General features: G+C 38.4%; 1 protein-coding gene across 1 annotated transcript in view; it reads left to right on the top strand.

The window, feature by feature from the left end:
* Window positions 1-17,853, top strand: part of CFAP65 (cilia and flagella associated protein 65) — a 2,328,717-nt gene that overhangs the window by 1,045,082 nt on the left and 1,265,782 nt on the right. The window contains exon 13 of the mRNA XM_044075222.1: window positions 17,822-17,853. This exon is cut by the window's right edge and continues 214 nt beyond it. Coding sequence (XP_043931157.1) covers window positions 17,822-17,853 — 32 coding nt within the window. The remainder of the gene's footprint in view (window positions 1-17,821) is intronic.

The following is a 17,853-nucleotide window of genomic DNA, read 5'->3' as shown; positions in this document are numbered from 1 at the left end:
GGTGTTGTGAGCTTTGTGACACTTTGGTTGCGACTGGTGTTTATTTGTGTTTCAGCTTCAGAGGTCCTTGTTGCTTGGGCAGGTTACAGTTAAGGGCCTCCACATATGTGGATTTAGTTTTGCTATATGTGGGTGTTGGTGGTGTGGGTTTAGAAGGGCTATGTGTTGCTTGAGGTGTAGTGTGGGTGTTAACCTTCTCCTCTTTACTGTCTAGGACAGTCTTGGGTGGAGAGAGCTTTGCTTCCAGTTTGGCTATGTAAGTGCATCTCTCACAGGTTGTAGTGTTGGGTGGTAGGAGGATAGGGTTGTCTGTGTACATGAGGCAATTGCTGCATTGCCCCAGTATGCCCAGATTCACCAGGTGGACAGGAGAAATCACCAGAAGCTGACTGTTTTCCAGTCAGTCACTCTAGTCTTAAACATTCTGGGGTTAATATACTCTTCCATACTCCTAATTCTACATACTGAACTTTACATGAGGGTGCTGCAGTGGACTCTCAGTGTACAAGAGTCCCAGCAAACCATTGCTATGAGCACCCCAAATCATCTGTGTTTGATCTACCGACAGCACTTAAACTGGTGGCCCAAATCTCCTATGGTTTATCTAGGGAGACCATTTGTCTTCCCACTCCAGCAGCATTGCCCCCCCCCCATGGATTCATTCTTTCTGGTGTGGGCAGACATTGTGCAGAGAGAGAATGGTCCAGAAAACCTAGCCAGACTTAGAGGCCAATCTTTACATCAACATCCTGGAAATGAAGGCAGTTCTCCTTGCATTCCAGGCTTGTCTGGACTACCTTTCTCTAGGGATAATTGTCTGTCTTTGATCTACAGATAGCATCTAAACCAGTGGCTACAATCTTCTATGGCTTATCTAGGGAGACCATTTGTCCTTCCTACACCTGTGATGATGGTTAGCATGGATGTCTCCTCTTTAGGGTCGGGAGGTTTCATGAAGGGAAAAATGATCCAATGAACTTGAATAGACTCAGAGGCCAATCTTTACATCACTATTCTGGAAACGAGGGCAGTTCTTCCCCTAACACTGCAGGCCCTTCAGGATTAACTTTCTCTAGGAGTAACCTCCATTCACTCAGACAATATGTCAGTAGTCCAGTACATCAACAAGCATGGAGGAACGAGATCTTATTTGCTATACAGAGATGCAATGGGTGATAACTTCACATTAGTTTCTCACAGCAATGCATATTTTGGGAAGAATCAACTGCCTAGCAGACAAGGTCATTAGATCCATTCTAATGCCTCATAAGTGCTATTTCAGTTCTACAGTAGGAGAACACATCTTCCAGTACTGAGGCCAGCCTTGCTGTGTGATCTTTCTACTACCCTTTCCAATACCAAATGTAGCTGCAGCTTTGCTCTTCTATCCAAAGGGTCAGTCACTGAGGGATGATCTGCTCTGGCAGTGGTCTGCCTGTATGCTTTTCCTCCTCTCCCCTCAGTCACCAAGTTTCTGCTAAAAGTCTCCATGTGCAAAGCTACTGTGATCTTCATTTCACTGTTTTGGCACAGACAGATATGATTTCTCTTGCTACAGCATCATCTAAGATGAATCTAATGTCCCACTCATCTGACAAGCTTCAACCAGATATTCACTCCCTCAAATTAACTGCACAGTTTCTAATTTTCCAGTAATGATGTCTGATCCTGTCTTTTTTAAATAGTAGCTCAGATACTATTAGCTTCTCAGAAAGAATCCATTCACAAAATGTACAAAAACAAGTCGAAACATTTCTTGCTTTAGGTATCTAACCAAGGAGTAGACCCTTCTCTGCCCTATTTCCCTTCAATTATTCACTTCCTTTCATCATTATCTGATGTTGGCTCCATTCTACAATTAAACTTCCATTGGTAGCTTTCTCAGATTTTCATAGATGATTTTCATCTCCCTCACTTGCAGCACAAAAACTGTGCAAAGCCTTTCTGGAGGGAAAAGTCTTCCTGTATACACTCATTAAAGATCCAACTTCCATTTTGGGACCTTAAAACTTTAACATGCCCCTCTTCAAACCAGCTTTCTTGGTCAAAATAAAATTTATCTCCTGGTAGCTGTCAACGCAGCAAGAAAAATCTTAGTAAGTAAATACATACTTACTTCGGACTTCGGTTTCCTCAAAGATAGAATTTTGCTTAGAATCAGTCCATCCTTCATTACAAAAGTTGCTTCTGAACTCAGCCTTAATCAACCCTTCCCCTGTCTAGTTTGATTCTAGACCATTCCAACAAAGCTAAATACCTTTTTCATACCTTAAATGTCCATAGGCAGTTATACTTCTACCTTTGTCATATGAAATATATCAGAAAAGATACACAACTTTATTTTCTTCACTACTCCCAGATTAGGAAACAGTCTCTAAGATGACATCATCCAAATGGCTTTTAGCATGTATAACTTTCACTCATAATTCAAGAAACAGGCCTTTACCAATGAAACCTAAGGCACACTCAGTTAGGCCTGTGACAGTTTACAGCACCTTCTTCAAAAATTCTTCAGTGGATGATGTGTGCAGCAGCAATTAGGTCTCCATTGCATACTTTTTCCAAACATTAAAGATAGACATCATCTCTGGATCCATATCCTACTTTTGAATAACCAAACTCAAGGGCATCCTGTCAAGATTCCATATGGGAAATTAGGAAGCTTGGGATTCTGGCCTATCAGTCAAATGGACACCGGATGAAATAGAGACCAAAGTTATGTGCTAAACATGACAATGGATCATTTTCAGCCCTAGTCCATCCAATCTGAGAGGCACCAATGAATGACATGTTGGCTATTAATGATGTAAATTATTACATTTGAGTGATGACTCCAGGTGCACATGTAGTTAACTTCTACTGAAGCCTTTAGACATCAAATATTGCTTGTTCATATGTGCATCAGTAATTCCAAAACCATGCTATGTACAAGGTTTTAAAAGATTTAATCTTAAAGCTTACACAACAGCAAACTCAACTGCATGAATATTTGACCTCTGTCTGGAGCAGGTAAATATATATTAGCTGTTTTTTTATGATATTAATTAATATAGATATAATTTTCACATTTTTGTAAATATCGTAACAACCAAGTAACACAGACAGAACTCCTTATCCTCATATGAAAGTTCTCAGCTAGATGAATAAAATGCTGCTGACGTGTGTAACTTGAGTGGTTGCTTAGATATTGTAAGTTGTTTGCAAAGTATAACAAATGTAATAGTTACTGTGTTTACTATGACTTATAAAATTCAGTTTAAGACCTAAAACCTAAAGAATACTACCACTATAAAAATAGTTTTGTGCTGAAGAGTTTGCCATTTATACTTATTTAATAATCCTTATGGTTCCAGAGATCTGAACATTTGTTTTAAACGTGAGATCATAATTTGATTCTGTAAAAAAGCTTAGGCTCCACCAGTTGGAAGTTACAGTGCAAACTTCCTGAGCTCCATTGGAGTGAATGAGTTAAGCATGCATGACTTTAAAAAAGTAATGAAACCACATGCAATTGCTTTAATAATAATGGCTCCTTTCAAGTAGTCATTGTTTATTTCTGAATGGACCTAGTAGATCTACTTGAAACCCATCATCCTCTTTAGAACAACTTCTATACTCCCTATTTATGATTTCATTCCAAACACAGCAGCAAAGTCATCCGAGGTTGGATGGGAGACAGTTGTTTTGTGGGAATAAGGAAGGAGCTTGAGATTTGAGCACTTGGTAGAGCTGCTGGATCATATCTGCAAGGCAGCTAAATCCCATCACTCAAACTGAACAGAGTAGGTATGAAAAGGATCCAGCATTATGGTAAGTACATAACTTATATTTGTGTGCAAAAAATGTCATGAGTAATGGAAGAGCAAAGCATATTGGATCTTCTTCTTCTTTCGGCTGCTCCCATTAGGGGTCGCCACAGCAGATCAACTGTTTCCATTTCTTCCTGTCCTCTGCATCTTGCTCTGTCACACCAACCACCTGCATGTCTTCTCTCACCACATCCATAAACCTTATCTTAGGCCTTCTTCTTTTCCTGTTACCTGGTAGCTTCATCCTTAGCATCTTTTTCCCAATATACTCAGCATCCCTCCTCAGCACATGTCCAAACCAATGTAATCTTGCCTCTCTGGCTTTGTCTCCAAACCTTCCAACCTGGGCTCAGCCTTTAATGTACTTATTCCTAATGCTGTCCACCCTCGTCACACCCAGTGCAAATCTTAATATCTTCAGCTCTGCCACGTCAAGCTCTGACTCCTGCCTTTTTGTCAATGCCACTGTCTCCAACCCATATGACATAGCTGGTCTCATTACCCTCTTGTAGACCTTCCCTTTCACTCTTACTGGTACCCGTCTGTCACAAATCATACCTGACACTCTTCCCCACCCAATCCATCCTGCCTGTTAGTCTCTTCTTCACCTCTCTTCCATACTCTCCATTACTCTGAACTGTTGATCCCAAGTACTTAAACTCATCCACCTTCGCCACCTCTATTGCCTGCATCCTCACCATTCCTCTATCCTCCCTCTCATTCACACACATATATTCTGTTTTAGTCCTGCTGACCTTCATTCCTCTTCTCTCTAGAGCATATCTCCACCTTTCCAGGGTCTCCTTCACCTGTTCTCTACTCTCATTACAGATTACAATGTCATCTGCAAACATCATAGTCCACTGGGACTCCTCTCTGATCTCGTCTGTCAACCTGTTCATCACCATTGCAAATAAGGGTGGATATTGGATGAAAATGTATAAAGTCACTATGTAATTTCTCTGGATACGTATTCGCTATAGAATTTTATAAGTAAATATATATATATATATATATATATATATATATATATATATATATATATATATATATGAGAAACATTTGCATTTATTTTCTTCGGTAAGGAATTATATGGTCTGGTTACTTGTTCCTGCAAGCCAGGGCAATTTTCACAAAAGCTCTTTCTTTAATAGATAATTTAAATGGCTGTCTGGTAAGTTGGAGCACATTATTGTTTCAAAGTGAGTGAGTTTATTCCCTATTCCTTAGTGGAGGGCAATGCCCTTCGTGAAGCAGCTTGAAGAAGAAGGTGCTCAAGAAGGAGATGGCTCTTGCTGCAAATGGTAGCCAGTTTCCTTTCTTAAGGGTTTTGCAGTAGTTGTGTGTGTTTGCTAACTGTATTAAGGATTAATATTCTGTTTTCTGAAGTTTGTAGTAGTTCTGTATTTTGAAATGATATTATTGAAATAATGGGGAGTGCATATTCCAGTCTTGTGAGCAGAACGTCAATGGCTGTTGCCCGTCTAGCTTCATGTGTAACAGATTTGATACCTTATAAGAGATTTGCAGTTAAATAATCTCTTTATCAGTCTAAGTGTCAGTATGGGTGGTGAAGTTTAGGTTTTGTTCGAGTGTGACACCTTGATATTCTTGACTATCTGTCTAAGTTAAAGGAGAACCAGTAGTGTCCAAGATGGAACTCCTCAATTTCTTTGAGTTTCTGAGTTGTTCCAAACAGTAGGATTGCAGTATTAGCTGTGTTTATAGTGAATTTGTTTGTGGTCACCCAGTTTCATACTGTTTTAGAGTGTTCTTGGATGGCTAATGATACATTGTGAGTATTGGCACCTGTATTTTTGAAGAATGTGTCATTGGTGTAAAGGATACAGTTACATGGGGAAGGTCCTGGTGAAGGTCATTGATGTCCAAAGAGAATAGCAATGAACTCTACCAGTCCTTGAGGGGTACCCTTGGTAATGTTACCTGTCATGGAGATGTGAGCACCTCTCATAACCCTGAGTGATCTATTGCTTATACAACTGTGAAACCATAGTATGACTTCATTGGAGAAACCAGAGATAGGTAATTTGCTGAGTAATAATGTGTGATCAACTCTGTCTCTTAAAATCAAGAAATATTACACTGGTAAGTAGGCTGTTGTTCATGTTGTTATACATGTAATTGGTAAGGGTGCACAGTGCTGTCATGGCACCATAACTGGGGCAGAAGCAATGCTTTCTGTTGTTCAAGATATCCTATATCTTGATATATTCTAGTAGCTGCTCATACAAGTGGTCAAAGGTCCAAAATTACTAATTTTTGTAGCCCTTTGCTCAGCTTTTTGTTCTTATACTAAATATTAATTTCATCCGTTGATGTGCAGGCACTTATTTTATTTATTTATTTTTTTTATTTTATTTTTATTTTACATTTGTTGACCAGGCTAGTCTAACTGGATATATGTCCATTTTCAGTAGAGGCCCGGGGAGATAAGCTCCAAGACAGACTGTTAACATAAAAAATTACAAAGAAATATAAAAAACTGAAATTATAGTAATATATACACTGACAAATCAGGTTAATAAGAAATCATTTGAAGAAGAGATATCAAATACAATGAAAACTGGAGTTTCAAAAATGACATGTAGGCACATTCCATAATGCACAAAGGAGGCCTACAGGCTAGTTCAATGTACAGGTAAAGTACGTCACTTAATGGCAAAGTAAAAAAGGTATACAGGCTGATGTCATATCCAGTGCATTACACAATGAAAGAGGCTGCTTAATGATCAGTAGTAGTAATAATGAGTTACAAAGAAACATTTTTTTTTATGCTGATGAGAAACACACATTTGCAAATTGTTTAAATGATGGAGCTCTAAAAATGTTGTGATGTCACTCTTAGAATTTTGCTTGCTTTACTTGACAATTGATTATGTCTGCAGTTATAGGGCACAGTGATAGAGAGGGTGGCAACTTTTGCCTCACCTATACTAATATGCTTGTGAATCAATTTGAAAAGTTGTATGTTAATATGACATCTGTCATGAAGCATATTATATTTTTTAGACATTATGATTTTTTTATCTTACAATGTCTGGTAATGCTGTTTGATGAATTTTAGAGCATTTATATTCTAAGCATTTTGAGTTATAATTTTTGTTAACCTTTTCTTTAACACAGATTTCTTATTTAGATGTGTTGTTGTTAGTTGATGAAGCAGGCTTGGTAAGGTTTTCAGAGTAAACTTAACAGGGATTACTATGCCTTTTCATGAGAAAGTTGAACCAACATATTTTTATTGATATTTCAAAACGCGTATACACATACAGCAACACTTCATAGATATTACATTGATAAACAAAGTAATTGTACAGAAATAACATTTAGATAATAAACCCACCATCCCACATCCTCTCCATCCCCCAAGGGATATTGCTGTTCATTTCTTCTGAGCCCGACAACAATGTACATATACATATACATATATATATATATATATATATATATATATATATATATATATATATATATGGTAATATAGTCAAACTTTCATTCCTTTTGTATTTGCTCCTTTATCACCCTTTCACAGTAAACACTAAGAAGTGTATGATACACCCTGATATTGACATCAGCTCTTAATTTATTCCATTCAAAATCACCTTTTCAGTCTTATGCTGTTATACTCCATACCCTACCCCCTAGAAATAAAATACATTTTTTTTTTCTGATTCTGTCTATCCAACTCATGAAGAATGATAATGAAAATGAGAATTTATAAGAGCTGCTATATTTATCTTTCTGCCCTATAACTGTATGCACTGAGAAGCCTGTGATACACCCTGGTATAGTTTGCCTCAACTCTCACATTCTTCCATTCAAAATCACCTTTCCAACCAGCTATTTTGTGTAGGCAAGACCTTTTCTGCTACAGTTTTAGAAAGGAAATTCTCTAGCAATATTATACCAGAAATTGTCTAACACGGGGATAATCAATACTTCATGGGTAAACAACTGAATTCTAATAGGAAATTAAAGAAAAACTTGATTACATCTAGAGTGAATAAGGAGAGAGTATTATCTATTCTATTTTGTGCTGAAAAACACCTTTTTGAACTCACATACTGTACAGATTTTCAAATAGCATTAGACAGTTTTGTTACTAGACCCTGTACATGGTATGGTGTTATTTCCTTATCTGTGGGAGAAAATGTATGCGATGGATTAGTTTGCAGTTATTTTCAAGCAGATTATATTGCTCCTTTAAGAAATTTGACTTGACAGACATTTTCTTTTGCTCTTTATTCTTCCTGCAAACAAGTGTGTAATAAAAAATGTGGAATATCAACAACAAATGCTTTGAAGTTAAGTCTTTTTCAGTGTTGCAACAAAATTGGTATAGTATTGTTAGTGCTTGTAATTTTTTATACAGGGAAAACTGTTAGGCAAGCACATACTAGGATTTTAAAATATTTAAGAGACTTAGAAATCAGCATCATCATCTTCTTTTGGATGTTCCCGTTAGGGGTTGCCACAGCGGATCATCTGTTTCCATTTCTTCCTGTCTTCTGCATCTTGCTCTGTCACACCAACCACCTGCATGTCCTCTCTCACCACATCCATAAATATTATCTTAGGCCTTCCTCTTTTCCTGTTACTTGGTAGCTTCATCCTTAGCATCTTTTTCCCAATATACTCAGCATCCCTCCTCAGCACATGTCCAAATCAACGTAATCTTGCCTCTCTGGCTTTGTCTCCAAACCTTCCAACCTGGGCTGACCCTCTAATATACTTATTCCTAATCCTGTCCACTCTCATCACACCCAGTGCAAATCTTAACATCTTTAACTCTGTCACATCCAGCTCAAACTCCTGCCTTTTTGTCAATGCCACTGTCTCCAACCCATATAACATAGCTGGTCTCACTACCCTCTTGTAGACCTTCCCTTTCACTCTTACTGGTACTCATCTGTCACAAATCACTCCTAACACTCTTCTCCACCCACTCCATCGTGCCTGTACTCTCTACTTCACCTCTCTTCCATACTCACTATTACTCTGAACTGTTGATCCCAAGTACTTAAACTCATCCACCTCTACTCCCTGCATCCTCACCATTCCTCTATCCTCCCTCTCATTCACACACATATATTCTGTTTTAGTCCTGCTGACCTTCATTCCTCTTCTCTCTAGAGCATATCTCCACCACTCCAGGGTCTCCTCCACCTGTTCCCTACTCTCACTACAGATCACAATGTCCTCTGCAAACATCATAGTCCACGGGGAATAAGAATGAGAATAAGAATGCTGCTAGACACTTTAGTAACGTACATAATGATGATTTGTCTTCATTTAGGATTATTGTGCTTTTACATGAGAAAAGTGAATATTATTTTCATTTCTGTTTCTTTTTTTTGACACATTTTACTGGTATTTCAAAATACATATAATGCGCATATACAGAAAAATACAACACTACATAGAAACTGCTTTGCTAAACAAAGTTATTGTGCGGAACCAACATTTAGGCCCCAAGGGAAATTGCCTTCCATTTCTTTCAGAATTCAACAGTAAAAGCACATTAATCTATATGGAAATATAGACGTACCTTAATCCATTGCTTTTTTATCCTCTCCTTTCCTGCCCTATAGCTGTACGCACTGAGAAGCCTGTGATAGACCCTGGTATAATTTGCTTCAGCTCTTACCTTCTTCTATTCAAAAGCACCTGTCCAAACACCTTCTGCCATAATCCTCACCAACCCTCTAGAAAAAAATAATGCTCTTTTCTAATCCTGTCCATCCAACGTATTTGTTAATTTTAATACCTAAATGAGAATTTATAAGAGACGCAGTGTTCTCTTTAATACATTCTGATTTTGCGCATGCTTCCAAGAATATTTCTGTTAGATTTGTAGAAAGCAACTACTCTAGAAATATTATATCAAATGTTTTGTACTAAGAGGATAATCATTTCTATTCTACCCGGATGGACAACTGAACTCAATTACGGAACAGAAGGTAAATGTGAGTGCAATCTTGTGTGAATAAGCAGAGAGTAGATCATATCTGTTTCACACTGAAGCACACCTAAGTGGCCTCACATATTGTTCAAAATTTCAGGTAGCAATCACCAGTTTTGTTATTGGACCCAGTACTTGGAAAGGTGTTATCTAAGCTCCCTTCTAATTCCTAATCGGTGGGAGCAAATGCAGATGGTGGATTAGTTTGTAGGTGGTTTCAGTTTCTTTTCCTTTAAGGAATTTGACTCAAGGGACACTTGCTTGTGCTCACTGTTTTACCTGCAAATTAATGTGTAATAAAATATTTTGGAACATCAGCAAGAAAAGCTCTAAAGTTAAATATTTTTTTAACTGTATATCAGCATTTGTATGATACAGCACTTGTAATCTGTTTTATATTGGGAAAACTGTCAGATGAGTGCATACTACGATTTTATATTTAAGAGATTGTAGAAATAAGAACAAGAATAATAGTGTTGCCAGATACTTTAATTCCATCCTCAGTCATGATTTGCCTTTATTTATCTTTTTATTTTTCTGCAATGAGTAAATATATGACCATTGAACAGGTATAGTCTAGAATATAGCTATACATTACAGAAGAAGTTAGAAGACATATAACTTTTGCAGCTTGTTACCCTAATCCCTAAAGGGATCTGTGAGGAAGTCTAGTGAACGATGTTAATTTGACTTCAGGACCGATTACCTAACTGATGGTTTTTTTTCCCCTTTTTTTGACTAAACTCCATTAAAAACAACCCCAAAAAATCTGGCACACCATATTCCTACTACTCACCTCAATCTCTAAAGACAACCCATCTCCAGCCACTGACAGATTCCCATCCCAAATAACAGATGCGTTTAACACCCATTTTATGGAAAGTATACTTAAATTAGTCAATAAGCCGCGGTGGTGCAGCAGTAGCTTTGTTACCTCACAGCAAGAGGTTCTCCTGTTCGATTCTTGGCTGGAGTGCCTTCTGTGTAGAGTCTGCATGTCCACCCCACGGTCAAGTGACGTTGGAAAGATATGCGTGAATGGGCGTGCCTTCGTTGAAGGTTGGGCATCGGGCTGGCAACTCGGCACCATAAAAATCTACTGCCAATCATGAGCGGACCGTATTTCCGCTGTGGCGACCCCTAACCGGGAAAAGCCGAAAAGACAAACAAATACTTAAATTAGTCAATGATCCACTAAACCCACTAACCCTAAATGCTTAAACAAGCTCAGCCCTTCTCTTCCATAATCAGCCACTGAATACCCCTCAGCTTCCTCCTTTCTCCCACAAGACATTTCTACAACTGACCATCGTCTTCCTCACGTTTCTGTACAACCTGTACCCACCATCCACATACATAAACTACTTTTCAAACTGAAACCCTGCTCTCAGTCCACTGACAGCCTCCTCTATGAATCAAATACTTAAAATGTGCAGCTGACACTATAGCATATCCAGTTAGCATTCTCATCAACCAATCCATCTCAGAATCTTACATCCCCAGCCTTTGGAAAAAATTGATCATAACAGCATTACACAAAGGAGGGAAAAGTAATGACTTAACTAATTATCATCCTATTGCCATCCTATCTCACCTATCCAAATCATTAGAAAAATGTATACGTAAACAACTACTATACCTCATTCTTCAAAACAAACTGCTTACACCCACTCAACATGGATTTTGGCCATCACACTACACAACAACAGCATTAATTTCCTTTACAGAAACAGTCAACAAAGCTAGAGACTCTGGACTATTAACCTCAGTAATACTTCTTGACCTCTCAAAGACCTTTGATACTGTTTCACACCCAAAAGTACTACATAAATGGTTGTCTCTTGGTCTTTCCCCTTCCATCCTACAATGGATCTCCAGCTATTTAACTGACAGACAATAATGCATAAAATGGCAGGGTTCTCTCCCACACTGTCCAACTAATAATATTGGAGTTCTGCAGGAGTCCATTCTTGGATCCCTTCTCTTCAACATCTTTATAAATAGCCTTCACACTGCTTCCCATCTAAGCTTATTAATCCAATCCCCCAATGATTCTACCATCATTTCCTCCTCCTATAACATAATACACCTTCAGCAAATAATCCAAACTACCTTCTCCTCAATTGAGACTTGGTTAAATAATGCTCAACTTTTACTGAACCCCAGTAAAACCAGATTCCTCCTCTTTACACCCAAGACTCTCTCAACTGACTTTAAGATTTATTCACTAAACAACACTGAAATAGAAGTGGTTCTACATGCTATACTCTTGGGAGTGACCATAGGCAATAAACTTATCTTTGACCTACACATACAAAATGCAATCAAGAAAATACACTACAAGCTCGGAACGCTCTATCCACACAAAATCTTTATGGATACATACAACAGAACCGCACTATCCACCACCTAGCAACTCACCTCTCTTCTATATGCTATCCCTATCCTGACCAGTCTTCAGGTTATGCTAAAAAATAAGCGTAAATCCTGCTCTAATAAAATTGCTAAATTTGCTGTAGTTGCACCCTACTATAAACAAATGTCAAATAAATAAATAAATCTACAACTAACCACAGCCCATAAATTTATATACCAACCCAAAAATTGTCCTGCATTAAACTCAGTTCTCCCAACCTAGATACCTATCAGAGCTCTCTGATCTGAAGATAAGCAACTAGTAACCTTGTACAGACCAAACAAAAAGGCTGGGTAGTGTCTCAATTCTTGCACAGTCGTGAAACTCTGGAATATCTTATCCACTGATATCAGGGCCATATCAAACCACAAAAACTTTAGACCCACACTAAAAAACGTTTTCTTCAAAACAGGTATCTGTCCTTGTTCCAAAATCATTTAGCTCCCTTCCCCTTCCTTTTTTCCCTTATAGTTCCCATATCTCCTCCTCTCTAATCTTCCTGCCCTACCCCTACTCTTTCTTTTTCACTTTTATTCTTACTCTCCCCTTATTGAATATGCACTCAACCTTCGTGTCCCCAGCTGTACGCCTCCCACCCCCATTTCACCTCCTCCCATATTTTCTCCACTTTAGACTCTGTTTTCCTCTAGAAAAATAAATTAGACTTTCTACTATCCCTGCAAAACTTTCTCCATAACTTTTCTACTTTCTCAACCAATGTATTTGTCCTTTATATCGCTTATGATTACTGCCCATGTCCCAGTGTTATTTAATTCTAAACTTATAAACCTTATATCTCCTTATCTCTTCTTTTATGCTCTCCTATGCTATTTAATTCTAAACTCCTTTATAACTCCATATTCTTCTTCCACTGACCCTTTTAGGAGATTAGTACATTTTTCATAACAAATTTTAGTGTACAAAGCCCATCTTATATACACACATGCTTATTTTATTTCCTAATTCATATCTTTTTGTAAAACTGCCACTACCCTTACTTGTTCTTTTGAAAATTTTCTGCTAACTGTAATATAAACATCAGCTGTCCATTCTGCATAAAAGCTTATACTGCGGTGGTGGTGCTGCGGTAGCATTGTCGCCTCACAGTTAGACGTTGCCCATTCAATTCTCAGTTAGAACGTCTTCTGTGTGTCGACATGCGTGAATGGGTGTTACTTCACTGAAGGTTGTGCGTCAGGCCCAGCAAGCAAGCACGTAAAAATCTACTGCCAATCATTAGTGGACCGGAGTTTCACTGTGGCGACCCCTAACTGGGAAAAGCCGAAAGAAACAAACAAATACTAAATGCAAAGCTTATGTTTGTTCATATCTTTGCAAAATTTTTCTACAGGAGCTTTTCTTTCAAGACCTCCGCTGAAAATGGTTTCTAACCCAGTTGAATTTTCCTGGTTACCAAATGTCAACTAACTAAATAAATTAATAAATGTATTGTGATTCTGTGGTTACCCTTTGATGAATAATTATACTTGAAGGGCTAGGTCTGTTTTGATTTAATAAAGCTTGCCTGTATATTGTTTGGATTTTTCTTTATTGTTGTTTAACTGGAATTAGACTGTCCTGTCTTTGTAAAGTTGGGTTGATGTCTAGAGAGAAATGTGTTTAATGAAGAAACAATTTACATTTGCAATGAAAGACTACAAGACAGCTAAGTAGATTAGCTTGGTTTCTTGTGGGTTATAAGATGGGAAAGGAGGTGGTAAAGGTGTAGAGTGTGGAATGAGCTGTGCCATATCATCTGATGGCAATTTTAGATTAGAATGCAAGGCAGGTGAATGTAAGAGATGGAGATGTAATAAGCATATAAGATAGTTTAGGGAAATGGTGGAAAAAATAGTTCAGGAAAATTAAGGAAAGGAGGTAGGATAGGAATGGGTGAAAGACATTGTATTAAGATGGCATGATGGGGGAGAAGAATTGTTGCCTCACAGAAAGAGATTCCTCAGTTTGATCCTCAGCTGGGGTATCTTATGTGTGGAATCTGTATGTCCTCCCTGTGTTCACATGAGTTTCCACTGGGTGCTCCGGTTTCATCCCACATTCCAAAGACATGCAGTAAGTTGACTGAACACTCTAAATTGGCCATAGGTGTGAATGTGCTTGTGAGTGTGCAGTGTGGAAGAATTACCACGGCAGGGCTAGCCACCTGACGGTGTAAACTTTGGCTGTAGATGATTGTCATTGTTGAAATGACACCTTGACCCCATGTGCAAAAAATGGGAAATGGGATTAATGATGGATGATGGATGGATGGATGGATGGATGGATGGATGGATGGATGGATGGATGGCGGAGTACTGTGGGGTACAGTAGATGGAAGTAAATCAGCCAGGATGCACTAGTTAGGTAAAAAGAAAGAGGTTATACTATTGTAATGTAGAAGTGAGAGGAGATTAATAAGGAGAATTAGGTTGTTGTGGGAAGAGCTTAAAGATATGGAAGACAGACAGATGTGGGCAAACTGGATAGAGAGAGAGAGCAACATGGTAGGACAAGATGCAACTGGGATGTCAGATTATTGGTATGAATGATAAAGGTCCAGCAAAAGAAAGCATGGCCAGCAAAATAAGAAACTGCATAAAGAAGGCGAGTAATCAGTGTATAAGAGAACTATTTAGAGTTATTTTTTATTAAAAAATTGTACAGGAGATTGTCTCTGTGAGGCAGGGGTTTCCATTAGTTGGAAAGACCTACACTATCCATTGCAGTTACAGTGAAATTGAATAAGTCTGTAGGAATTGTGCAGGTGATGGTAATGAGTAAGACGCTGACAAGACATGAGGTGAAGAGGCAGCCAGACAATTTATTGGGCTATTTTTATGAATTGATGAAGTTAGAAATTAGAACATTTGCAGCGCTGATAAAAATAATGGTGTTTGAAGGGACAATAGGGGATTTGGTATATATAGCTGTTTTACTAAGGAGGAAAAGGGAGGACTCAGGAAATTATAGACCCACCTTGCTATTTATCTGATATGAGGTTATACGTGTGAGTACTGGTAGTGCAGTTGATGGAGATATTACTACAAGGCATACACACCAGTTATGTGAAATGTAGAGCACTGGTAGATCAGTGGCATTTGTTGTTAAATATTTTGTTATTGTCAGAGGTGTGAGTACAAGACTGAAGTAACATAGAATTGATAGATATACAGAAGGCTTTTGATTTGGCGAGTTGGGATTTCTTATTAGATAAAGCAAGGCAGTTACTGGAGATGGTCATTTGTTTATGGAGTAAATTCTGTACTGAATGATGATCCCTGGATGAAGATTTTGGTCAGTGGTGACTTTTGAAAATAATGAACTTAGGCAGAAAAAACAGGCAGGTATTTCAATTATCTTCAGCCTTATTTCTTTTGGTGATGGAAACATTGGAATTTCAACCCTTGTTAGTCTGTGGTAATGCCTATTAATGAGAGAATGTCATGGCAGATGCCTTTATCATGAATGTCAAGGGCACAGAAGTAGTTGTGAATTGAAGTATATGCAGTAGTTCAGGAAATGATGGAGAATAACTAGGAAGTTTTAAGAGATAAACAAGTAGGATTACTGGACTAATGTTCTGGAAGAGTGGTGTCATTAAAAGGATGAATAGAGGAATTGAGCCCTTTGGTATTATTCTTAAGGGATTTGTTTACTAAGTTCTAGAATAATGTTTTTCCTCAGTTTAGAGTGAAACCGTGATAGGTTTGTGTGGAGAGGGAGATGTGTTACAGAAACAAAAGGGAGGATGAGGTTGTCTAAAACGATGGGAGGTTATGGCATGTTGGATTTTAGGAGACATTCATCAACAGCAATAGTTAACATGGTGATGAGATTGAGGAGAATGGAAGAAAGCAGTGTAAGATGGAGTGAGTGTGAGGTTGCTGCAGACAAAAAAGAGAGGAAGTGGATTCAAAGAGCGGAAAAGGAGGCAAGCAAAAAGGTAAATAGGAAGATGGGGTGCAGTAGTGGCCTGAAAAGTATGGGGTGCTTGATTAGTGGTGTAGTGAGAAAGGTGGTTGGAATCTGTTGGGTGGAAGGCTTTCAGAGGTGGGAGTCAAAAGGAATTGTTGGGTAGGTGTGTGGTTTGATGAACAAGGGTAAGGGATTCCTTTCCCACAGTGAGGAGGTCAAGCAAGCTGGATTTAGAGGAAGGAGACTGGTTCTTACATAGCACTGTAATTGATGTATGAATGAAAGAGGATGAGTGAGAAGACAGTCGGTGAGTGAGACAAATGAGACAATAGGAAGTGCCTGCTCAAATTTGGAGGGGAAGTATAGGAATGATATATAGAAATTTGGAGGGTAAGAAGGGTAGGAAGGAGATTGAAAGGGTGAAAAGAAGGTGACTTAAGTAAGATAATGAAGTTAGATAAGAAGGCTTTAAGAGGATGCCAGAAAGGTGATAAAGGACTGAGAGCAATAGGAGCAGTCTATGATTTGGGCCAGTCTATAATCTGCAGATGTTCTGCTGCATAGGCAGTACAGGAACCCTCTGAGAATAAAAGGGGAAGAATGCTGGAGGGAAGCAGCATGTTGGAACTGTTAGGAGGCAGACGCTGATAATATACACATGTGGCGTGGTCTGTTCAACAGTTTGATGTTTATGGTGGAACATGAATAATTTGTGGAAGGCTGTGTATGGGATGGAGAGGAGTATGTCATGTCTATTTTGTCTATTTAGAGTAGAACTGGAAAGTATGGAGTGGAGCTGAAGAAAGAGGATAGATGGTCAGTTTGTTGTAGAGTAAGCAAAGACTGCCACAGCAAAGTGCTGGAAAACTTTGGGAGAAACTGAATTCAGGGAGTTGAAAGGTTTCACATTAATAAGGATGGCTGTGAGAGACCTAGGAAATGCAGCTTATTAGCAGCAGTGCAAAGCTTTCCTAGGTAGGGAGAAGGTGGAGATGTCAGCCTGCATAGGAACAAGGGAAAAAAACAGAGGCTGAGCAGCAAAAAGATCTACCCCTTGTGTGCAGAGGAATTGTAAGGGTAGACAACAAAGTGACAGGATCTATTTCCATAGTTATGGAATTCTAAACTCCTGAAGAGAAAAACATAATTAAGCATTTAGGAATGAAGGGGATTGATTGCTGCTCTGGTGAGGATTTAAACATTTTAGTATGTGTAAAGCCAGTAATGGTCCAAGTTGAACTGCACGCATCAGTAGTGTAGCTAGAGTGGGGAGAAGGAGGCAGCCGCCTCGGTGCAAAGTCTAATGGGGAGATCAGCAAATCCAGATCAATCTTTAGTATATGCATTTACTGCATTTGTGGTCAAAACTGTGATAGAAACTGTAAAACTTTAGCAGCTGTAGTTTAAGTTTAAAGGAAGAACAGCGATCTACACCTGTGGCATGGATAGATTGAATTTAGGGGATAAAATGGCTCAGAGACCTGGGAAAAGGATCAACCAGTATTTTTTATAATTTTTGTACACATATATAGTACTTGTTTACTTCACATATTATCAAACTTAACATCTGAATTAGATGTTGAAATTACATATGGCGTGTTTTTATTTAATATCTAATAAAGCAAATATGAAAAAAAGTTGTATAGATAACTGTTTTGGCCTGCTTAATGTAATGTATACGTTCTGTCTTTCCTTCAGGTTTTTCCTGCAGTGAACTTAGAAGATGCATC

Source organism: Protopterus annectens, chromosome 6.part0 (assembly GCF_019279795.1).
Source record: "Protopterus annectens isolate FY-2018-M chromosome 6.part0, PAN1.0, whole genome shotgun sequence".
In the NCBI taxonomy this organism is placed as follows: Eukaryota; Metazoa; Chordata; order Ceratodontiformes; family Protopteridae; genus Protopterus; species Protopterus annectens.
Note: the sequence above shows the minus strand (reverse complement) of the source record. Positions and strands in the feature narration are given on the sequence as shown.